At 42.8% G+C, this 25,421-nt stretch overlaps 1 protein-coding gene and 1 long non-coding RNA gene across 5 annotated transcripts in view; one reads left to right on the forward strand and one right to left on the reverse strand.

Annotated features, from left to right (window-relative positions):
* Positions 1–705: 705 nt before the first annotated feature.
* ATP5PO (ATP synthase peripheral stalk subunit OSCP) lies at positions 706–2,964 on the reverse strand. Its single transcript, XM_062622243.1, has 7 exons — positions 2,849–2,964; positions 2,676–2,726; positions 2,476–2,586; positions 1,954–2,083; positions 1,725–1,837; positions 1,179–1,265; positions 706–885 (listed from the first exon to the last, which is right to left on the reverse strand). The coding sequence occupies exons 1-7, from the start codon at positions 2,876–2,878 to the stop codon at positions 772–774; spliced, it is 636 nt and encodes a 211-aa protein (XP_062478227.1). The 5' UTR covers positions 2,879–2,964; the 3' UTR covers positions 706–771.
* Positions 2,651–25,421, forward strand: part of LOC134165447 (uncharacterized) — a 38,723-nt gene continuing 15,952 nt past the window's right edge. For 2 of the 4 annotated variants that reach the window (XR_009965532.1, XR_009965530.1), the window contains exons 1-3: positions 2,651–2,769; positions 6,762–6,873; positions 17,972–18,097. This is a non-coding gene — a long non-coding RNA (uncharacterized LOC134165447). Of the gene's footprint in view, positions 2,770–6,761; positions 6,884–7,962; positions 8,936–17,971; positions 18,098–19,192; positions 19,321–25,421 lie in introns of those variants that run through there. The other 2 variants (XR_009965531.1, XR_009965529.1) reach the window with 2 other exon arrangements.

Raw genomic sequence — 25,421 nt, forward strand, 5'->3', positions numbered from 1 at the left:
AACTTTGGGCCTTCCACTGCCCCATGGCCCACTCCACCTGTCCCTCTGCCCTGCCTCTCATCCTCCAGGGGGGGCCAAGCTCCCCCCCCACCCCTTGCCAGTGACCCGTGGAGCTTCAGCATTCCCTCACCTTCCCCAGCACAAGCCCGCCTTGCCACTCCCACTGCCTCCAGAACCAGCACTTCATTCTGCCTTGGACCTTCCCATTCCCAGCCCAGAAGCCAAGGGTGGCCTTTACCCCTCCTGGCAGGATGCATGGCCAGCAACCCCAGGCTGGCCCCCTGGGGAATACACTTCCAGCGAAACCCCAGGTCTAAACCATCCCTCCCCTGCAGGGATACTTGTTTATACCAAAATTCTCTTAACAACAACAACAACAAAATCAAATGTGGCTGGTGAACAGGCTCCGATAATGCCACTGAAATCAGCTTATGCAGCAGGACTGCTCCTCCGCTGGCCTGACAATAGCCTGAGCAAAAGTTTTCCCTGGTGACTGGCAGAACCTCACAGCAGCAGTGGCCCCATTTATCAGCTCCTACACTGTTACTCTCCATTTCCCTCTGAGCAACATCCACCTGCATTCAGGGCAAGCGACATTTTCAAGCTGGGTTATGAAATGTTCAGCAAGAACTAAGTGAAACTCACTGCAGCTTCACTTCTCTCTCTCAGTGCTGGTTTCTGAATCAAAACACTTCACACCATCTATTCAAGAAGAAGTAAGTTTATTGTCTTCATCTGACCGGTTTCACTGCGAGTGACAAGGACAGTGTGCTAGGCCATCTCTCTCATGATTCTGGTGAGTTTCTGGATCTTTGTCCTTGTTGACATGTCCACGTACTTCTCCCCAACGTTGACAATCATGCCACCAAGGATGGCTGGGTCAGTCTAAAGGAGAAACATTGAACAGAAATTCTATTAGCAAAACTCTGTGAGCTCAGCACGCAGTTTTTACACTGGTAAAACAAAGAAAAAAGAAAGCTTTTAAAAGAGCCTTAAAATACCTTTGCAGTCACTGTATTCCAAAGTTAAGATTTTTAGTAACTAAAGCATCATCAGGAAAGTACAGATTATGTATTTCAGCAACTGGATTCAGTGGAATTATTATTTTAAGATCAAGGAGATGAACCCCAGCTTAACATGAACCTGCTGAGATTTATTTACAAATCACAAATTCAGACCTTGGTCTCCAGCTTCAAGACCTCTCCCTTAGCCAAGAATCCATTCAGAGCACTTTTCAGCTCAGTAAGGCTGGCATCATCCAAGGGCTGAAAAATATGAACAGAAGACAAAGAAAATGAAGGACTTGAAAATATCCAAGAGACATAACGAGAACCCAGATTTTCTCTTCAGATTCTTCTAAAGGCAGACATGTGCACCAGGCAGGGAAATTAAGCAGCCTTCTTGAACAGAAAAAGCTGAAGGACAGCACAGAAACACCACAGTCACTTTGTGTCCCCTTAATTTCATAAACATTGAGTTGTTTGTGCAAACTTTTGATGCTGACATCTTCAGACGACATCAGGAATCCGTACCTGCCAAAGTACACATCTGATGGAAAATCCTGATCTGTCTCTTGAAAAGAAACACGATTTCATGTAAAGCACTGGGGAGTGACTGAGGACTTGACGGTGAGCTCCAGCCTGGCTGCAGGCTTGCAGAGTGCTCCTGGCTAAGTACACCTCTCTCCATCACCACAGGAGCTTGATCGGAGGTTCCTAACTAACCTGTGCAGTGGTGACTGTGCACACCACTTCTCCTCGGTATGCACTCATGATCTTCCCAAATGCAGAGACAATATCTGGTGTGTAACGCAAGCGACCATTTTCAGCCAGCAAATCTGGAAGAGGCAGATGAATTGGAAGGGTTTAAAGCAGCCACTAGAAGCAGTTTTGGTTAGCTAACAGTAATAACAAGTAGCCTTACATGTTTTTCTGAAGTCAAATGGTTACTCACTCATCAGGTTGACAGTAATAGGGGACATCTTCTCTTTTGCTAAGGCATCGTTCACAGCTTTCTGTTTAACTGCGCTCTTGGTGTGAGGGTTCATAACAACATTGGATAGCTTGGGGTCTTTCAAAAGGGTCTAATAAGACACACAAACACACACAGACAATGTACTGAAGGCCATGAGTTTCTAGGCGTTACAAGGCCCAACTGGACTACCCAAAGCAAGCAACAGTCATTCCTTGCAAAAGAATGAAGAGGTCTGAAGCTGATGGGAAGTGAAACAACGGCTCCACGTGTAGCTCATTTACAGCAGGTTTTTTTTTCTTAGAGCTGATGTTCCTCCTGCATCTCTTCCAAGCATCTTAACAGTGAGTGGGCGTGCACTGCAGGCAGGACGCAGGCCTGCCCAGCTCCGTGGGAGTCTCAAAACGCAAGAGCCGAGTCCACCTCCCTCCTAGCAAGCAACAGCCTCGTTGCCCCCCACCCCACGTGCGAGCTTCAGCGAACATGAGCTGTAGAATCCCTTACCCACACTCGGCCCAGCTCCTTCTCCACCTGCTCCAGCTTCTTCTGCTTGGCGGCGGCAGAGTACAGCGCGGTGGCATAGCGCCCTTCCAGCCCGTACACCTGGATGGGGGGCTGAGGGCGAGAGACCGGGCGGGGGCTCAGATCGGCCCCGAGCCGGGGACCCGGCTGCTGCCCGCCGGTGGCCCTCCTGCTCCCCTCACCTTGACCAGCTTGGAGACCGGCCTCGCCGCCGAAGTGCTCAGCTGCCGCACCTGCGGGGCACAAAACGGACGGAGGGACCGGGCTGGGAAATGGGTATGGGAACACTCGCGACATGCCGCGCCGTCCCTTCCCGCCCCTGTCCCCCCATGCCACCGCCGCCCCACAACCTCACCTTCAGGGAGAGCCCCGCCACTGCCGCCATCTTCCCCGGCCTGCGCTCAGGGTCACCGCTGCGGCGGGGCACTGAGCATGCGCAGCTGCAGCCACCGCCCCAGCCGCTCTCTCCCCGCGGCCTCTTGCACAGTGCCTGCCGGGAGCTGTAGTGCCCGAGGGCGGGCAGGCCCCAGCGTCGCCTCACGCCCGGCCCGCTCCGCTCCCGCGCTGCCAGCTGCCCCTCTCCCCAGCGTCCTCCGGGCTCCAGCTGAAGCCCGTTCTCACACCCTGGTGCTGGAGGTGGCTGTCCTCAGGGTCTGGCGGTGCGGGATGTGTGGGGGTGAACCAGAGTGACCAGGGCAGTGGGTCCCCTCGAGTGCCTCGGTTCAGCCTGGGGCTGTCTTGCACACACAGGTACACCCAGCCCCTCAGCTGGCCATGGCTGTGACTATGGCTTTGCAGGTGGAAGGCCTATGGGATGGGAAGAGCTCCAGGCAATCTTAAAGGCCTTGCAGGCTGCAGTGGCCCACCTCCCTGTCTCATTACTGTAAGGGTCTTGAAACTCTCACACCCATGCACATCCCTCTGTTCAGGTGCTCCAGGAGAGAGTGTCCCATGAGTTCTTCACAGAATCACAGAATCGACCAGGTTGGAAGAGATCTTTAAGATCATCAAGTCCAACCGTTACCCCAGCACTGCCAAGTCCACCGCTAAACCATGTCAGTGAGGGCCTCATCTGCACCGTTTGTGAACACTTTCAGGGACGATGATTCCACCACTTCTCTGGCCAGCCTGTTCCAATGCCTCAGCACCCTCTCTGTGAATAAATTTTTCCTAATATCCAGTCTAAACCTACCCTGGTGCAGCTTGAGGCTGTTACCTCTTGTCCTATCGCTTGTTACTTAAGAGACCAACACCCACCTCACTACAACCTCCTTTGAGGTTGTTGTAGAGAGTGATAAGGTCTTCCTGAGCCTTCTCTTCTCCAGACTAAACACCCCCATTTCCCTCCGGTGTTCCTCATCACACTTGTTCTCTGGACCCTGCATCAGCTTTGTTGCTCTTCTCTGGACCTGCTCCAGCACCTCAGTGTCTGTGTTGTAGTGAGGGACCCAGAACCAAACACAGAATTTGAGGTGCAGCCTCACCAGTGCACAGGGGGACAATCACTGCCCTAGTTCTGCTGGCCGTGCTATGCTGACACAGGCCAGGCTACTGTTGGCCCACCTTGGCTGCCTGGGCACAAGCTGCTCATATTCAGCTCCATCAATCCCCACCCCCAGGTCCTTTTCCACTGAGCAGCTTTCCAGCCACTCTTCCCCAAGCCTGGAGCATTGCATGGGGTTGTTGTGGCCCAAGTGCAGGACCTTGCATTTTGCCCTGTTGAGCCTCACACCCTTGGCCACAGCCCCTTGACGCAGCCTGTCCAGATCCCTCTGCAGAGCCTTTGTGTCCTCCAGCAGATCAATGTTCCTGCCCAACTTGGTGTTGTTGGCAAACTTACTGAGGGTGCACTCGATCCCCTCACCCAGATTAGCAATGAAGATGTTAAACAACACTGGCCTTAACACTGAGCCCTGAGGGACACTCCTAGTGACACTTTCAATGGAAAGAGTGTCAGCTGTGTTATTTCCTCACAGACATTTCTGCTGCCCTCTAACACAGTGAAACTACCTCTGAAATGCAATGAGCTATTTCCTCCCCTCAGATAAACTAGATCCGAACATGTCCTGGGGCAAAGACACAATCTTCCAGGTAAAGCATAGGGTAGGCAGCTTGACTTTGGCAGTCTCTGTGTGGCCTTGAGCAACTAAGATCCTGCCCACTAATGAGCTATCTTGCACTGTTAAACTCCTTTTCTCCCTAATTCTTCTTTTTTTTTTGTATGAGAAGATAAAATGCCTGCCTGGTTTGAGGAGCTGTTACCAGATTTAAGTAATTATTTCAGTGGTGTGAGTAGCTCAGTTGGGTACAGCTATTGAAATACAAAGCATGGCATTAGTGAAAAGCAGGGATGGCTTTCAACACTAGATGTTGCTGTTGCTACAAATTGAAAGCGAAGTGATCGCTTCAGCTACGTCAAACCCCAGAGAATTAGAGTAAAGCTCTTTAGGAATACAGTTTACCATCCCACCAGAAATATGTCACCAACAGACTTTATCCTGGATGTCAGAATTTAGTTCCCTCTTCTATCTCTGGCCGTATGTACTGTGTTGTCATTCAAAGGCGCAAAGTATAGTCCATGATCGGTTCAAGCCTGGTGGAACACCATTGTTCTCAATAACTTTTATAACTACAGTGCTAAGAACAGCATATTTAAAATGCAGAAAAAAAAATGTTTTTCTTTAGCAAAACATCAAACTTATCCATTTTTTATTTGTGATAATGTGCATGCACTGAAGTTTTGGAATGATGCAGAGAATGGATTTGTCTGAAGTGGGGTTCCATATCCAAAATTTTGTTAGTGTAATTCTGAAGCACTCTGTGATCTTGTAGCATTTTAAATGCACATGGAATCATGGCTTATTGAGGCCAGTCAAACCACTGAATGCCGAGGGTACTTTAATGAACTAGGGAATGGGTCAAATCCTGGTAGCGCTTTCAGGAATTAAAATTAGAGCACCTCTCACAGGTTAATTTTGGGCAAGTAAAATCCCACAGGTATTAAACAGTTTGTACCTTTATGCCTTATACTGGAGGGAAAGTTTAAATCCTAATAAAGCCTGTTCTTGTATTTGGATTCCTGTTATAATAATGGATTCCTCCATCATCATTGTATGGGTGTTTTTAGGAGTTACTTTTCATCTAGAAAGCAATTAAACTCCCCATACTGCCAGTCACTAATTATTTGACATTTACCCCTGTCTCTGATTTCAATTTGGTCACCTAGTGAGCACTTGAATATTTACAAGTTCTTCCATGAGAAGCACCTGAAAGAATATTTACTTGTGGGTCTGCCACTTCAGTGCTTGAAGGACTGAAACATTAATGCATTCTTTCATAATAAATGTGGTGATATTATAAATGTCATATTTTTCTCCTGTTGAGACAGACTACAACTGAAATCACACAAAACTTTTTATTTTCCTTTTATTGAGAAATTTTGAAAATAACTGGTTTGAGTTTAGGTACTTTTAGATGCATTCTTGTTTATACTGAAGATACATGGACTTCACGCAGGCATAAGAGCTGCAGAGTTCACTGTAATCAGCACTTTTACATCTCTAGAAAGAATGTGATGATCCTTCAACTGTGATAGTGGTGGGATGTGTTTGATGAGGGCCCAACTGCATGAGATGCCACAGAACGTGTAGCAAGACTAAGACCATTCCACAGATAATTTGCAACATGTAGAGGTAAAAAGGAGATGAGATTTGTAACAATACATCTGGAGTCCTAACAGTGATTAGAGCATATCAAGTCAGTGCCAAAAAACATGCCAGACTTACTCTCCATCAGACTATGGTCAGCTCCTTTAAAAAAAATCAAACCAAAAAACACTGCTCATAAAAATCTCTAGTAATTGTACTAGTGACCCAGAAATTTTAAGCAATGCTGCAAACACTGAATACTTTTCTCCCTTACCTTGCAACTCACCTGAAACATGAGCTTTTGGCCTGTTTTGAATGCTGTTGTGCACCTGCTAGTCAGTAATTGTACCCGGCTGTTTCCCTTTGGCTGAGCCTGGGATTGTGCATGGGAGAGTCCCAGAGGAGCCAGGGTGTAGCTGCAAACAAGTTCCTGACAAGTTCCTCTGTAGAAAGTTCATCTTATTTACAAGAAGTGGAGGAGTTTTCCTCTCCTGGTCTTGAGCTGAGCTCAGAGAATGTCGCACAGAAGAGTTAGGACCAAACTCCCCTCCCCATTGCTACTGTGTTTTTGTTCCTGCAGCTGCTGAGGGAAGGTTGTTGTTGTGGCTTTTTTTTTTCCAGTCTCCCAGGGACTGCCCTTTATCTTCCACAGGAACAGTTGGTACTTTTGCTGAATCTAATTCACCTGGTTGTTTTCCATACCTCTGCTCCATAAGCAGTTCCGCTCTGGCAGGTAAGTTCAAGTGCTCTGTCATGCTGACTCCCTGGGGACTAAGCCTTTTTACACAGTGACCCACCCACTAAAATCTTGCTGCCTGGGGAGGATCTGGCTCTTTTTCCCTGTAAGAAGAGGGTTTTCCATTCAATGTTCAATGTCAAGGGACAGTAAACATTTCTTCTCCCCCACCCCCCCCTCCCCTTCAAAAGGGGAAGAATGATTGTAAAACCACAAAAATGGTTAGGCTTGTTCAAAATAGGAGCAGGAACAGTACTAAGTGAGTTAGGCAACTGAACTCACTGACCTTGGCATCAGAATACTCTCCTATTTGCAAAACCAAGTACCTATGCCTATGTTTCTTGTCCTCCAAGGAGGTTTAACTCTAGCATTCTCACATGATAAAATGATTAATTGTTATGATATTATTGTGATACTTTTGGGGTTCTCATGGTGTTCTAGTTTATTTTCCATGCTACCATAGTAATCTGTTATAAAAGGGGTAGAAAAACATAAGTAGGTGTTTGTAGTTTCCTTGGCAAAATATCTACACTTTTTAAGTGTAGACTTACAAAAAACCCCTACACTCTAGATAACCTAGAAAGCTTGAAAAAATAATTTAAGGGTAAGCTATGACATGATTTTTGTAGGTTGGTGAAATAAGCACTGATCTGCAAGGCTTTATGCTAGAAAAATTGATGTGGGCTCACTTGGACATTTGACTGTTTTAGAGGTTGTCCGTGAAATATCAAGGGTAAAAAGAACTGGTTTGGGAAAATATGTGAATAATAGACATGCTTTGGTGTAGATAGTACTAATAGCTGAGCTTTATCATTTTACACAATGGCAGAGGAGCAGTTAGAACACTGCTCTGTGACTAGGGAGATTTGGGTTCTATTTTCAGCTCTGCTTTGGGCCTGCTGATTGGCTTCTAATTATTCTGCACCTCAGTTCTCCCATCTGTAAAAAAAGCAAGAATGAGACCAACATCCTTTTGTAAACAGTTTTAAATTGTGTTGTTGCAGCACACTTTGTTAATAGCAATGATATCTTCTCGCACATGCTTGTCATTAAAAAAATTACTGTAAATTCACAAATGTCAGTCAGACTGTGGTAATGTGCGAGTGGCTATGGAGAAAATAACAAAGAGGAGATTCATAGTGCCTGCTCCAGCACTGCTGTGGAAAATGAGGTGTTAACATAGACTCACATCTGGAGTCAGAATGTTAACATACATAGTGAATGAGAGGTGCTGGTCCATGTTCTTGAGGTCTGTCACAGAAATGTCCACTGACATGGCAGAATCAGCAGAGATTATTGGCTGAGCAGATTTGGAACATGAACCACCTTTTCATTTAGGACTGAAAGTGCCCTTTCAAGTGGAAGACCTCTCTTACTTCAGTTTAAACTTGGGCCAGTATCTGCCCAGTTCGTAGCACAGTAGATCTCCAAAATACTCAGAGGTCAGAGGTATTTCTGCAAAGCTGAGACCCCAGCCTGCCATCCACTCCCCACATGTAGATCTTTGTGTCTGCTTCAAACTGAAATTAACCTGTCTTTTGCATCGATGCAAGCATCTTGCCCAGTGAGCGTATTGCAGCATTTTGTGTTAGATAGATGCCTCAGCAGATTCTGGTTGCATGTTAGGGCTACAGCTTACTCATTACCACAAGAGGGAAGCCAATACTAATATTATAACTTTCTGCATGTATTACCTATGGTTATTGTGGCAAGGTTTTTATCCATTTCAAGGCTGTTGCACGTCTCCTTTTTCCTTCTAGCAAACTTGCATTTGATCATATGTCAGAAACTAAAGAACGTTATTCCACATTCCATTTGCTCAATGTTCTGTGAAATGAATTTCATGGATTTGCCTATCATCTTGTTTAAATGGCAAATACATAAAGCTGAAACAGAAAGTTGGTACAGAACTAAGCTGGTTGCTTTCTTAGTGAATTTGAACAGTCCCACATGCAAGTAAGAGGAAGTTTGGTGGCCATGGGACTTGAAAAAATAAAGATGTTTTCCCTCATTTGGATGAGCATGAGAAATTGAAGATTATTCTAGAAGTCATAGACATAGCTATTTCTAGTAGTTCTTACCCCATAGTAATGACAAATTAATTCAGCAAGTCTTCTGACACTTGTTAGCCTGTTTCACAATCTATGTGGGCATCTTCTTTATGAATTCATTTATTATGGCAAACCTGGTCTCATTTACTCTGCTGCAAACCAGAGTAACTTTGCTGATTTCAGGAGCTTCATTGAATCACTTATCATGTGGTATGGTATCTGTGAGAGTCACCCTTGTTCAAATCACATGCTGAAGGCTTCAATCTGATAGGACGAGATTTGGCGTTACATTTAATTTTGCAGCCAGACGTTGAAAAAGGTTTTTGTAAAGTTGTGAAAGCAGTGCTATTGCAAGCAGGGATTGTTAAAATAGTCTGGGTGTAACACTGAATTCATCAAATTTCTTTGGTTTATGTTTTCCTGTGTTCTACATTGCTGCAAGATATAAATATAGAAGAGTTGCTGTTCAGAAGGTTTCTGTAGAGCATTGCTGACATAAGACACTGGTTAGAAATCATAATTCTTAGTGTTTGGAAGTCATGTTTTTTGAGGAACAGCAGCAATGTGAAGTCAGAAGCAGTGCAGAAAATCATGTATGTTGAGGCTTCCTATAAAGACCCCTAGGGTGTTCCCTGCAAGTGCAGGAGAGAAAATTAGGACAAGGTTACGAAAGTCACAGACATAGATTGCAGTCCCAAAGGACATTTGCATAACTGGCTTCTTTGGGTTGGTTTTTTTTTCTGGTTTTGTTTTTGGTTTTTTGTTCAATATTTAGGAGCATTTTTGATATTTTGTTCTCCTCACCACCCTCACCCTCTCCCTTTACAGCAGTTATACCTTAAAATGCTTTCCTAAGAATCCTGCTGGTCTCAGAGAAACTGTCAAGCTTAAATGAGGAAACATAGCCAGAAATATTACTGTTACCCAAGTGGAGAGACACTCTTCACAGACCCTCGTGGTACACTGTTGTTCAGGTATTCCTGAACCTATTCCAACCCAAACCATTCTATGGTTCTATTCGTACACTACTTTTCTTTCTTTTTTCCGTCCAGTGCTGTTTTAGGCCCCAGTCCTGTGTGTATATATGCATGCATTTAACTCTAAGTACATGAGCAGTCACACTGCCTCCAGTGAGAATATTCACATGACTAAAATCATGCACTTGCATATGGGTTTCCTGAATGAAGGGCACAAAAGGAAATAGCCAGGTTAAAAATAATGAGTTGGTTTTGTCCCTGATGTAATGCTTTTGACACTAGTGGAATTATACAGAGCTGAAATGGATCCAGTATGTCCAAAGAACTATCTCCAGCTCTCTCACCTGCCAGTTTCCATATCTATGTTTATAGAGTAATAAAATTCAGTCCTCCTTTCCCTGTGCTTGGGTGGCTGAGGCTGAGGGGGGAATTCAGATTGCTTTACACCGGCAGATGCTGCTTTCCTCCAAGACAGTATCTCGCAGTTCCCATGTGGTTTTGCCATGTAGAGATGTTATGCCCATGGAGCTTCACCAGAGCCTGTAATTTGCTGTTGCATGGTCATTGTCAATGCCACAGAGGGAGGTCGGGGTGGCTAACAACAGAGCAGGTTGTGTCTGTTCTGCCACTTACCTGCTCCTGTCTGAAGCTGAGCCATTCTGTGGCCTTAGCAAGAGCTTCTGATCTTGGAGAGAGAGCCCCTCTTGCCTCAGTTGATGCTTCTAGGGTGCTTCTTTTTGTCTCCTGCACCAGCGCTGCTTTATTCTGTGTGGAATATGCATTATTAAATGCTCCAGAGGAATGCTCACACTTGGAAACACCTGGCATGTAAACATTAAAAAAAAAAAGAAAAAAAAATATTTTTAGGCTTAGAAGAAACCCCTCTTAAAAATATTTCTACCTCCTTCCTGTGGCTCTCCTGCCCCATGCCCACATGGTGTTTGGGAGTCCCCAGAATGTGCTACTGTGAAGCTCTGACCTGGGACCTGTGTGAGACTGAACTCACACCCACAGGTCGGCTGCTGTGCAGTCTAATGTTTCCTCCAGATCACCAAAAGCATATGCCCATACCTGCCTGCTAACCCAAATACTCACTAACATGGGATAGATAGACCTCTGAATGTGAAAAATTAGGGTGTCAGGAGAGGGAGAAAAAAGAACCCACCCCAAAACACAACGCTGAATAAACAATCTCTAGCATCCAGGGCTCATGACTGCTTTTGACAAGATCTATCTTTAGTTATAATAGTGAGTCACATCATTGTGATCTGACTTTACGGTTAGTTTGAGGTATGAGCCAGGCCATGGGATTGAGAGCGAGAGCATCATGGGATGTAGCTGTAAAATTCCACTACTCGCTACTCTCTAAATCAGGTTTGAAGAGCATTAAGAAACAGGAAGCGTGGGGGTTGGGGGGGGAGGTATTTTTTCAGCAGAAAATTACTGCGGCGCACGGTGCATTGTGATGCATTTCATCAGAGCAGGGAGAATAATAGGGGAGACGTATCAGTGATCAGAGATGCCCATAATAGTCTTAAGCAAAGCACACTTCTCTCTACATCGCTCTGTGTGCAAAGTGTCACGTCTAACCCACCCCACCAGCCACTACAAGCTAATGCAGGATTTTCTTGGATGGTGCTGCGTTGCTTAGCAACATTGCTAGGCAGCATGCTATACATCACGCACCGTGCTGGCTACTATGGTGTGGCAGGGCGGCTGCCAGTTATTTTTCTCTGCTATAAAATATTCATTTTCTGCTCGCCAGCAGATGCTGCACCAGGGAGGTTGAGGGATGCTGCCTCCCAGGTGGACACGTGCAGCTCCTGGCGACTGTAATGGGAATCGCAACCAGCCCCAGGCTGAGCTGAGCTCCAGGTATATAAGATGTGGGCATGATTCCCAAGATATAAACACCTGCCATGCCTGAGATGGAATACAGGTTGGCTTTAGCATAAATAAATAAATAACGAGGCAGTGAAGGTGATGTGACAGACAGAATAATACATGTAACCCACACCACTCCTACCCACTTTTTCTTTGACTGGCATAAACAACTCCTGGTATGAGAACTGTGTGTTTGTGTACACAGAAAGAGGGGCATTTACTCGACATTCTGCCATAATTCTGAGGCTCATCCATACCACAGCACTGTTGGATGAGACATATCCAACAAATGCCAGTAGTGTTTTTTGAGACTGATGAGTGTGATTTCAGTGGAGTCTGCCTGCCAAGCCCCCTCCCCGAAATGATTGCATAACGAGCTGTTGCATGCGCACACACACAAAAAGAGAAAACCAATCCTATTCTATAAGAAGCTGAGGTGTTTTTACAGAAGGCAAACAGCAGAGATCCTGGTTCCCAGAGCTATGGAGAAGATGGAATCTGCAGCTCACTTAGGTGTGTGGACCCAGAACTAAGAGCTGTCTTGTCTGAGGGCAAAAGAGACCCCTACAAAGGTTCTACACAGGGCAAGATTTGAATAGTTCTGAAATCTGTGCGCCTAAAATGTTGTTGTTTTTTTTTTTTTAATATCATTACTGATACTGTCAGCAGGTGGCTAGAAGGGAGGGGTGCAAAAGAGCTGATAAAAGGCAGCAGATAGTTTCTGGATCTGAACAATGTGTTTTAACTCTGCACATCAGCGGACAGACTCATTGTTTGAGCCAAGCAAAGAGGGAAGCAAGAGGGGAAAACCACACTGTCAAAATACACAACGGTTTGTGAGATGAACAGCTGCGTTACCCTTCGTTTACACTTGCAGATATGGCAGCACTGATGAAGTCAGCAAGACTGTGGTTTGTACGACAATTATTTTTGAAGGCATCAGGAATTCAGTTTTAGCTTAACCCATCCTATTGTAGGCACATCTTGGGATGTATGATGGAACCAGAAGAATCAGACTTTTCTACAACAGAGGGGTATGTCTTGACATTACAAATCCTGGAGGAGTACAGCAACTGCAGTTTGATACAGAAACTGTTCTTATGGTGTTCAATGGCATTTGTCCAACAGCAGAACAAAGACAATGACAGAACTTCCATTTCATATTTGTCACCAAATCATGGCAGAGTGAAGTGAAGTCTGTGCCCAAGGCTCAGCTTCTCCATCAGGCTCCTCAATCTCTGTACATAAGGCCAATTTAATCCTAGAAGATGTTCAGAATTTGCGCTGAGAGTAGTACATGTCCAAAGTATGTACAGACTTTGGAATGAAAACTACTGCTACAGACAAGGAAAATATCATCCTTCTTGTACCTGTGCTTCAGGCACAAGTGTAGTCTACCAGCCTGTCCTGCTTTTGAGGCCATTTTTGTTGCATAAAAAAAAAAGTGATATAAGTTGTCCTCTTTTTTTTTAACCTGAAGGACTTTAATTGGGATGATTGCCCAGTTTATTGCTAGGTTTTCAGCAAGCTCTTTCTCCCATAAAAAGCTTCAACAAATACTGACAGCAGTGACAGTAAAATTTAAGGTGTATGAAAAATTTGCAGAATTTCACCATACGTTTGCAAATCTTTCTGCCACTTCATAAAGCCTCTCAGAACTGATCACTTGAACTTGGACAGAGCTGCTCCACTTCTGGTAAATGAAGACCAAACAAAAAATTACACAAGGCTTGTAACTGTGCACATTCACTGATGTCTCAAGGAATTACTTCCCCTTGTTATTCAAGAAGAGGCGTGGATTACTCCAGGAGGACAGAAGAATGTCTGTGAGTGGAAGAATAAAGAGGAATGCCAGACCCGGTGCACATCTAGGACAGCCAGGGTACCATGCCTTGTTCCTGCCAACACATGGAGTTCAAACGAAAAAGGTACTTCTCTATGAGTGCAAATGTCATTTATACCTGCTGCAAGACCCCTGCAGAGTCTTAATGATGATCTGTCTCAGCCCTTCCTGAGGGCTGAGAGTCACCACAGCAAAATTTGAAAGATAAATTATGCCTTACCACAAACCGGTGCCAAATACACATGCGAGCGTCTAAGTCTGTGCAGAAAGCAGAATACTGTTCTGTTGGGGAGGAGTAAAAAAAAAAGAAACAAGCTAATCTCTAATGAAATTGGAAAAGAAAATAGCCAAAGGACTTTTTCTCTTTGTGAGTTTCATGGTAAATACCACTCAGTTTTTGGTATCATTAATATCTTCTTCTTATTAAGGAGTAGTCCACCTACTTTTCTCTGTGTTTTATGGGCATGCCTCGGCATTTTACAAGTTGGAGGTTGTGCTGAGAGCTGGAAATATTGTATCATCATCTCATTGCCACCTGGCTTGAAGAAAGGATCCATTAATCTGGTTTTGCAGGCATCTGCTGTGAGAAAGTAAGGGAGGAGGCTGCTACAAACTGTACTATAGTTACTGGGAAACAGAAATCATTTTTGAAAAGAAAATGCAATATTTCTCTTCTACTTCCTTAAATTTGTCTTCACAGCTTCATATCCCCTCCCCTCCTTTTCCTAGTTATTTGCAAGAAATAATGTTTGTTTGTTTCATGCTACAAGAGGTGTCAAAGTCTTGTTTTTCTCCAAATGACTCAGGGTCAATGTAATCTGAAAAACAACTGTAACAGGACAAATTTTTCACAGATAAACCCAGAAAAACCAAATCCAGTGCTGGTCTTCTCCAAAAATTATTTGCATGTTTCCCTTTCCTTTTTCTAGTATGTGTGGATAAGTGACAACATGTAGTTATGTTCAGAAGCAAAAAAGCTCTTCTATAAGATGTGGACAAACATGGTATGTCAGAGAGGTGACATGTCACATACTTCACCTGGAAGAAGTCTTAAAATGAATACAGTTGTGAAAAAAAAGTGAAAACCAGCCCTTAATAAGAATTAAGGGCAATCACATAGCATGTGGGATGTGTTTGTGGGGGGTATCAGTTTCCCTGACTTTCTCTGACACTTTAAACAACAGTATTAAAGTTTGAGACAAACCCTGAGAATGGATAAATGAAAGAAGGAGACTAGCCTGATCATTTGCCTCTGCATGTCTGCTTTAGGACAAGCTTTCAGTTAAACAGTCAGCTGCTATTTGTGTATAGAATACCTACCTCACTGACTCAAAGCTGGTGGCACACACTGAATAATGTTTTCAGACACCTTTCTATCAGAGTGAAAGTGTGATAGAAATGCCTTCAAGAAACCTCCCAGTGAAGGTCTGGAAGCATGCATGCAGAATATAATGCAGAAGTCACAAGCCAATTAGTGAAAACGAAAAAGTCAGCTTAATCTTCAGCTCATTACTCTCAGTTCTGAGCTAAAGAATGTAGTAGGTGTTCTTAGATCTGATCTTGTAATAAAAGGATAGAATAATTCAAATGCACTCAAAGGCTTGTTAAACCTATTTGGACCATCATAATCATCTCATCATAATTCCTGCAAAATTCAAGCTCTTGATCCTTAAACTACACTTCCTCTGACTACTGTTTGAGCTATAATTGTAACAGTGCTGTGATCATATTCTTTAGATGCTTATTTTAAATAAGCACTTTGCCTTGCACTTTTGATTTGATGTTGCAGAGCAGCCAGCCCCGGTTTGCTTACAAAGATACGCACAAAGGCTTTGTATGCAAAGTTGTATTTCTAGAGGCAGTCTCACGTGTATGTTTTTAAAATGTTTAGTTTTATTTATATTTACTTTTTATTTAAACATTTACTTATGTTTATATTTCAAATTCCAGTGAATTGAAAAATGAACAAAAAATTATGGGTTCTTTGGTTTGTTGGTTTTATTTTTTGCTTGAAGAAATACTTCTCCTAAGCAGAGAAGAAAAAGAAATAAGGATTTTTGTAGATGTAGACATTTCAAGATGTTTTTCCTTTTTTTAAATGAGGGGAAAATTAAAATAAAAATAGTTCCAACTCCTTCCTTTATTCAGTCATTTTTAATACAAGACTCCTAAAAGCTGGTTTGGAAGATGAACATTCATTACAGAAATATCTAAGCATGCATTTTTTTTCCCTTGTCCTGGATCAGTGTCAGTAACACCCTCCTAGATATTTTTCCAATACACAGGAGGCTGCTGATTACTGGTTTATAGATGTTGGGGCCATTTTGTTTCTTCCTTAAAATCATGTTAATGTTGCAGGCATCTCACAATATCGAACTATGCTGTTGCTACAAACTAAGAATTCACTGAAAAAACTCAGTTGTTGAAAACAGTTACAGAAATCTTTCTGATCCATGAACGTAACCGTACTGATTAGGGGTAATAGCAGCCCTACCACAGCCAGCTTACTCTCTGTCAATAAATCTGTTGTTTCAGTCTGTGTGAGTAATGTGATCTAGCTTTTGAGATTACGCTGTTGTTCTGCACAGTAACATTTGTGCTCAGGTGTAACGTGAACCCATTGTTGACAGCGTGTCAAGGAAAGTGATGCTAACCTATACTTTAGCCTGCATGTCATTGTGCTCCTTACTCCAGAAAATTGTACATTCTTCTCATATATGTTAATGCCCAATGGGTTGTTGTTTCTCTTTTTTTGCTTTTTTAGTTTGGAAGAAGGTAGAGTTTGATTCTGATCTCATGGGCACGTGAGGCTCATGGTGCTGAGATGATCCATGAATATCACTGCTAATTTAGTTAGAACCATTGGAACTGGATTGCTCTAAAACTGGAGAACAGCTTGAAGAATTAACCCATGGTTTAATTTACACAGCAGTCCTTCTCTTGTAACTCTATTCACTTTGTCAGTGTTAGGAGGACAGAAGTTTCCGCCTCCTTGCCCAGGCTCCCTGTTGCGACACAGCCTAATATCTGTTGCTGGCTTCTTGTCACACTGTCTTCTCCTTGCTGACCTTTGTGATCCAGTTTGCAGCCCTGACAGTCTATTAAAATTCATGTTAAATTCTACCTGCAGGTCAGAGGGACTTCTGTTCTTCTTCAAGAGCTATTCATATCGTCACATAGCCGTTCAGTTCTTTCTCCCAGGTGTTTTCATCATCTTCCATAGCTTCAGGTTGTATTTGGTGAAGTGACTTCTTCAGAGGAATCTCATTTATCTTTACAATGCCTTTCAAACTACTCTGATAGTACAAACATAAAATAAAAATTAATATCAGTGAGTTACGTAGTGTAACGCACTAAACAGTTCTGATGAGCAAGTCACAGGAAACAGAGTTGAGAAAATCTATTTGCTCATAAGCCCCTGTCAGTGCTTTGCTGCTTCTCCACAGGATATTGTCAAGTGCCCTTTCCAGCTGATGTTTAACTGGCATGTTGTTACTGGCCAGACTAAACATTCCCTTGTGGGATCCCATTGGGGGGGGGGGGGGGGGTGTCTATTGCAATAAATGCTGCAAATACCCTTGAGCTCAGCTATCCTTCTCTGGGCTTTTCTGGCTTGTTGAAAGGTGCCAGCAAAGGAAAATTGATACAGAACATGTAAAATTGCTGGCTAGAGGTTTGGAATAACTTCTGATGCAAAGAAGGGAGATAAAGATGGCATTTCTAGGAGATTTGTTTCCAATATTTAAATTTAAACGGGGTTAATTTGGGAACAGAAAGTTCTAGATAGAACATATCTGTTTCCAGAAAAAAAAAAAAAAGAAAAAAGCATGTATTTCTCAATCAGCTAAAATGTCCCTGGCCATATGTACTGGCATTCTGAGACCTCTTTCCACACAAAACTAACCCTGGATTTAAGAATGCAAGTAATTTGCTGAAAGTTAAGTCTAGAAATAAATCTTTTCAGAATCCAGATCTTGTTAAATATTTTGTGGTGCTGGTGTTTGCTGGACTGGACAGAAGAAAGCTTGCAAATTTCAGATTTTTAGTTATAATTAACTCTTTGGAGGGAGAAAATATTCTCTGAGTTTCCTTATCCTTTTTCTTTCATCCTTCAAAGACTTTGTATGGACAAATTCTACAGTTGCAGAATTGTAGAAAGTATTGAAACGGTGATGGTGGTTAAAAACTGGAATGGTTCAAGTGCTAACTTAATGTAAAATGTTACAGAGAAAAAAGGACTAAAGAATGTCTGCTAACATAATGGTCAAAACAAGGAAATATAGGGCAGATTTTTTTAAGATTTAAACAAGATTTTAAGAGAATCTGTTTATTTTCAACAGGAACATAACAGTTAAAATCTGCCACTGTTTCTGCATGTGAAACATCTCTTCTGAGAGCATGACTGTCACACATCCAGAGGTACCTTCTTCCACCCAGAAGCTTTGCACTGTCACAAAAGGAAGAAGGTAAGCATCCACCTTGAACTTCAGCTGCTGGGCAGATGTCCCTGGTCTCATAGAGGTGGCCACTGGGCCTGTGTAGAGTAACAGTGCAAAGCATGTGTGACAGGCCCAGAATATTGGGGCTGTGCTACGCACGCTCCTCGTAGTCTGTAGGATTGATCCGTGTGCCCACGCTATGTCCAGAGCAGTTACAACACTGCATCATCTTGTTGTAGTGAGATTTCACAGATGGAAGAATGGCAACCTGAAGTGGATGGAAAAAAAGAATGGAAAAAAAAGGCTGTATGGGTCTTCTCAGAAGTCTGGGTGACACACAGTTTTAAAAATTACCACTGAATAGCCATATATGCACACAGCAGCTGTCAGCCTGCAGTTTGTGATCTTCTTGTTGGTCTGTGACTGTTCTTATGCAGTCATTGAAAGGTGTTTAAAGAAAGAGAACCCACTGGCCTGGGAAACTAATCACTACAGAGGGATCTACAGCTCCACTGGAAATTTTCTAGGGGTGAAAACTGGGAAACCTTGAAAATGGAGGTTGGGTAGAATTGAGTTTAAGTGTAAAATGCTGGTGTGAACCAACGTGGCAGACTTTGCAGTGCCTGTTTTTACAATTTGAATTTTGGCATAATTTGATGTTATTTGATGCCCTTTTCTGTTTACTCAGAAGAGATTGGTGTAGATAAGTATGTATGCCATTGATACTTCAGATACCTACATATACTTAGAAGTATGTGTATGCACACATATACAGGTATATATACAAGCATATATACACATACCTATACTTACATATGTACATTCATTTATTTATCTATACGTACACATACCTCAAAATTCACCTCTGTTACTTTCCTGCCTGTGTACTTTTTGTGTGAAACACAGAGAGAACAGTGAGAAATCATTCAAAGGATTCAGAGAGGTGGTTCAGTAAACAGCAACTGAAGTGTCATCACCTCAAAACCCAGCCCCTATCTTTCTTTCTTATGTATTTCTTTGTTCTCCTCGCTTTCATACTGCAATACCAATAGCAACCTCTGTGTAGGGAATTTTTTGTAAGTAATAGCTAACTAGGGCTAATGGGTTTCCACTGTTTCTCAGGTCATCATCTCCTCCCAGCTGGTCCCTAATCCCTGCAAATGCCTTGCACCTCATCTGTTCCCTTGTTACCTGAAAGACAATGCAACAGACCTTTGGTTTTTCAAAATGGGTGAGCCGCTTTGAATCACATTGAAATAAAATACCCAATTTTATCCTAGTCAATCTTAAATCATTACATGAGTGCTTAATTTTCTTTCATTCCCTCCCCTTCTTATATATGGCAGCATGTCTTTCATAAATGCCAATAGATAGAGAAGAATCACTTTTAGTTCCTCCTCCAAGGTCAGCAAATCACAGCTGACTCAAGTGTATCTGGTTCTTGTTCCTCGAAAGCAGCTATGACTGTTTGAGAACGTAGCTGTTTAAATTGTTCAGATTAATACTTTCCTGAGGCAGTTCTTCTTATATCGAGGCTTTCTTTTGTAGTTCTCAAAGCACTTTTTAGGGGGTGTTTTACAGAAGATGAGAACTAAGATAAAGGTCTTGCCCAAAGTCCACAGGAGAGCTGGGAGTTTGATCTCAGGAGTGGTCTGCAATGTCCCAGTCATTGCTTTACTCTCCCTCACACTAGGTGGGATGGCAGAGAAGCAGAAAAGCAGTTCTGAGGAGGCTGGCAGCATAGCTGCCATACACACTGGTGTATGCTTATACTAGCTTTTACACATCCACTGTTGAATGAGTGTCAGTGTGTATCTTTACAGGTAGGGATTTACTGCTCTCTGACATTTCTGCCAGTGTAAATGCAGGATAATTTCATTGTTAACCACGGTAAAATTGGTAAGAGGCAGTACAATCCAGCCCACACTGCTTTTCAAATGAAAATAAGGGACCAAAGATAAAAGTGGCTGTTTGTATCATAACTACAAAAATGAGGAAACAATTGGTTGGTTTAATTATCAGTCATATTCCTATTATTCCTGCTGGGTGTTCCAAGCAAGTGGCAGGTCTTTGCTTTCACTGGGACCTGGAAAGAGGCCAGTTTCACTCTCTGCTTTTTTGTTATTATTTTTATTATCTTAGTAGTACATTGATCAGAGTTAGTTGGCAAGTATTTAGCACAGATCACAGGCATTCCTGGTGTTGTTTTATTGAAATGAGTAAAATGACATCAGGAGGAAAGTTGACCCAACATGTTTTGTTTTGGTTATAATCACAAAATCTTGCTGGGCACTGATCAATTCATTTCTAAACAAGATTGCTCCAGATTAAACAAGAAAAGTACAAACCAGACCATGCAGGGTTTGCTTGTTTTGGACACTGTTATTGAAGAGGTGTAGCTTATAAGCATACTGCCAGTCTGATCAGTTTAACTGCACAGGAGAAATCATATGGCAAATTGATTATTTATTATACCAACTGCCCATGCAATTGTTTGAAGCTCCTTAGTTCACCTGACCTTTAAAACTTACTTTATAATACAATCACTTTTGATCAAGTGGAGCATTAAGGTCAGTTTTTCCTGTCATAGCAAATTAAAGCCCTCCACTGTTGTGCAAGCAAAACTGGACCTTTTAAAGGATATACTTGTTTTACAACTGCAAGAGAAGATTACTTAAAAAAAATAAAGAATAAAGCTGACGTAGTTTTTAACTATGTTTTAGATCCAAACAAGCAGTGCCAAAATAGGTCCAAATATAAAATGCTGACATTCACACAGATCATCATATGTCTCTTAAACTTGATTGTGGTTGTTTTGGGATACTCCTGAGTAAAATTAAACATGTATGAAAACATGTGCAGAATTTGGCAGAATCTTCTGCATTCACAGAAATGGACTGCTGTTAAGAAGAGCATGTTTCAGCTTTATGGATCATCTGAAATACTTTTTAGCCACATGATAAGACTGAAATAACAGCTATAAGGCCAGGAAGTAAATGTTTCCCTTGTTCCACTCCCCATTCCCCCTTTCAGATTAAACTCCCACTGACTTCATTGACAGTTTGTCTTAATTGAGTGATAATTGAGTAAATCTCAAGGTCTGACTCATGCAGTAGCCATGTGATCCACCCAGATGCAGTGGGTTCTTACTCTATTTTAAAAAAAGCAGGCCTGTTTTGGGTGATGTTATCTTCAAGGAGGAAGACTTTGCCCTTTGGCATCTGTTGCTGTGAGAACGTTCACCTCCTGTCAATATTGCGATATCAGATTGGGACCTCGTGATGCCCTTCATTTGGAGGTGTGGAAGCTCAAAGTTTAGCAGAGTGGTATGGCATGTGCCTTTATCTTGGCCTTCACTTGTCTGATGACAGCAGAGATGTGCCTTGGCCCTGTTGGTTTTGACAAGAGAGGAAGCCTACAATCTAAGCTGTGTTTCTTGCTAGGTCCTCAGTGGACTTTGAAAATAAGTCCAATTTTAAATCTCACAAATCATCCTCATTCAATTGACAAATTGTCAAGGGAGTAAGATACTTTCCCCTTGTTTCCACTCCATGTTCCATGATAACATTAACAGCTTGGCTTAAGTCCTCTTGCCCATTTTCATCACAGAAGCTCCCTCTTTTTCACCCATTTATAGAGTTTGTGTCACTGCCTTCCACACCTGGTACCACACATACGTGCTCCTCCAGAGCAGAAATATACCTGTGCTATGGTTGCAGTGTAGTTTCTTAGGATCGTGTGTTAGGTGCAGTACGTATTCGATATACCTGACTTTAGTCAGACTCTATAATCATAGAATCATAGAATCATAGAATAGTTAGGGTTGGAAAGGACTTTAAGATCATCTAGTGCCATGGGCAGGGAACCTCACGCTAAATCATATCACCCAAGGCCTCGTCCAACCTGGTCTTGAACACTGCCAGGGAAGGGCCTAATTGTCACTTTGATAGCACAGGAAATACACTGAATTACTAACCCTCCCTCTCCCCTGCCAAATAAAACATAAAATGGTATTTATTTTTCCTGTCTCAGTATTCTGAGGGAGTTTTTACTTGTGGGTCCCTATGGTTTTTCTGCTGCATCTTTGTGCTTCTTCTCATCTCTGTCCAGCTCATATTGGTCAGCTTTTTTCTAACTTTGGACAGTTTGAAGCATCCACCCAACTGTGAGAGCACTGATTATTTGTTCCTGTCTTCTTCCAGTGGATATAGGAGTCTCCCCACTTACCTTCCCTTGGAGGTCTGAAGGCTAGTGTCAGTATCTTGCTTACCTTGCCATGTCTTAGCGCATTTGCCAGCCTAAAATAGGGGACAGCTTGCTTCACATAGCCCTTATCTGAGTAGACAAAGACAGAGGTGGATTGAAAACTGGCTGAAGGGTGGTGATCAGTGGTACATAGTGGTACATAGTCTAGTTGGAGGTCAATGGCTGGTGGTGTACATCAGGAGACAATATCGGGTCCAATCTTGTTTAATGTCTTGGTGGACACCAAGTTGAATTTAAGCCAATGAAGTGCCCTTGTAGCAAAGAGGATGAATGGTACCCTGGGCTGCATTAGGCAAAGCATTGCCAGGAGGTGGAGGGAGGTGGTCCTTCCCTTCTACTCTGCATTGGTGAGGCCACACCTGGAGTGCTGTGTCCAGTTGTGGGCTCCACAGGATAAGAGAGACATGGAAGTGTTGGAAAGATCCCATTGAAGGGCTACAGAGATGATGAAGGGACCAGAGCATCTCTCCTATGAGGAAGTGGCTGGGAGAGCTGGAACTGTCCACCTGGAGAAGAGAAGGCCCAGGGGGATCTCATCAATGTCCATAAAAACCTGAAGGGAGGGTGCAAAGAGGACACAGCCACGCAATGGGAGCAAAGTGAACCACAGAAGGTGCCATCTGAACATCAGGATTGTGATGTGTGAGGGTGACCAAGCGCTGGCACAGGTTGACCAGAGAGGTAGTGGAATCTCCACCCTTGGAGATATTCAAAAGAAGTCTGGACATGGTCCTGGGCAACCTGCTGTAGGTGGCCCTGTTTGAGCAGGTATGTTGGACTAGGTGTACTCCAGGGCTACCTTCCAACCTCAACCCTTCTGTGATACTGTGAGAAACCATTAGGATTTATTTACCAGCCTTGCTCCTGTGTCTTGCAGTAAGCGATATAATCCTTGTCAGCAAATGGTGAATTCCAGAGCCAAGCAACAGTATCTCACAACAGCTTGATATTTCACAAGTTGTATCTAGATGAATGCCACAGGTTCTCTCACATATATAAATATTAATGCATGTGTGAAGTAGGAGATGGGCATAGATAAAGCGAAACACTGTATGTGAGTGAATTTATATCTCATAAAGAGTGAGGAGGGGTTACTCAATGAATTAATCTGCAATGAGTCATAAGGTAAATTTAAGTAATTGCTCACTGTTTTGTGTAATAAAAGTGGTAACCAAAGATTTATGGATAGCTGAAGATTTCCCATTTGATAGTAGGGAGCAATATAATGCCATTAGGTGATATAGTTTGTATGTGCGGAGTGAGAGAAACTCTTGCCAAACAAGGCAGCCCGTAAAGATACATGCCAATGTCATGTGCCAAGGGAGGGAAAGGACTCTTCTAGGAAGACAAAAGGTGAGGGTAAAGGCCCCTTACTCCACCACCTCCACCCCCCCAACCCCATTAAGTCAAAACCTGTATGCGCCAGAAGTGACACTGGTCTTGAATAGCTGTAACTTAGTTTCCGAAAGAGCTGAGGTTTATGTAATTACGGTCAATCTCTTCTTCCTTCCCAACTGCTTCAGACCCTTTTGGCTGACTTCAGCTACGTGAGATAGAGGGGCTGGGTTTTCAAACATACTAAATTCCTACCAGTTTCATGAAAATCAGAATCTGGAGAGGGAGAGAGGGTCAACTCAACATCACCACTGAGGGGTGGGCAGGCAGAATTCAGGCACTAGTTTGATAGCAACTGTTTTGCAGACTTAACAGCCCATACATGGCCTTGGACTAGCTGCATTGCGTCCTGTTTCTTCCTTGATAGGAATCTCATGGAGAAAGGTGCAGGGAGATGGTTTGGGTAGGGGATAAAGAGTGACAAATGGCAGACAACCTGGCTTTATTCATACCACTGGCTGTACAATAACATGTGGAATTTTCCCTTGTGATGTTTTCCTTCTCTGTGTTTAATTTTTATAATACAGTGATTTAATTAAGGGCTTCAAGAAGCTCAGCTTAAGGTAGTTTCCTGAATTCAGTCTTTCTTGATATTTAAGGGAGTACAGTAGAGAGACTTGTAATGAGAATTTGGAGCCTTTTGAGAAGGGTCCAAAATGAGTGTTTTAGAGATAGGTCTTATTTTTCTCAAAATTTGAGTGTTTTCAAATCCAGAATTCTGGTTCTGACCTCTCTTGGATGGTAATTTTTTCCTATTGTACCAATAGGAATTTTTTTCCTCACAGGCTGGGTGTTGGGGCTTGATGGACAAGCTACCTCATCTGTTGTGGCAGAGCCTATGTTTCTCCTAGCATCTTCTCACATAAATATTCCATGCATCAAATATGTACGACACGCAACATAACTGCGTAAAAAAGATGACGTATGAAGAAAAATACACAGTGCCTGTGGCTAAGAATGTCTTAATCAGATGTTCAAAATGGACATCTACGTACCAAGGAAATATTTTGAGGTATATTATCTAAGCCTGCTATGAATAAACATTTTCTTTCATGTTAAATATTATAGCTGTCATTGGAGGACAAATCGTTGGGATGTATTTGCAGTCCTCTTTTTCTGGGGCAGTGGAAATTTTCTTTCTTTTTTCCTTGCACTAATTCAAACAAATCCGCTCTTTGGTCTTTCCAGCCAGATTACTTCAGTTGTTGCCCTCAGGACAGCTTGTTTAAGCATAAACTTATGTAGGGCTTATGCTTTTGTGTGAATTCCGAGGTTTTTTATACTGGGTTTCCTATTAAAACTGAAGAAAGAGAGAATTACTTTGTTGTTGTGACTATTCCCAGTGAAGACGAGATACTGTTTCATCCCAGACTGTGGAATTCCCTCACTTTAAGATCTAATTTGTTAAGATTGGTAACTTGTAGTGCTTAAATTTAAGAAGTGTGGGATATTGTAAGAATCAGCTGGAGACAGAGCTTTAGGTGCAGAAGTACCACATAGACTTGCAGGACTGAGGATTGAAAATCTTGAGTAGGGAAGCTGGGAAAAAGAGAGGAGACTGTGGTGTTGTATTGTCATGTATCCTTAGTGAAGTACAGTGCTGAATTTATGACTCTTACTGAGGACAAGTTGCTTTTAGAATCACAGAATCATAGAATTGTTAGGGTTGGAAAGGACCTTAAGATCATCT

This window comes from Pezoporus occidentalis, unplaced genomic scaffold (assembly GCF_034315485.1).
Source record: "Pezoporus occidentalis ecotype Australia unplaced genomic scaffold, CSIRO_AGI_Poc_V1 ctg24, whole genome shotgun sequence".
Lineage (NCBI taxonomy): Eukaryota > Metazoa > Chordata > Aves > Psittaciformes > Psittacidae > Pezoporus > Pezoporus occidentalis.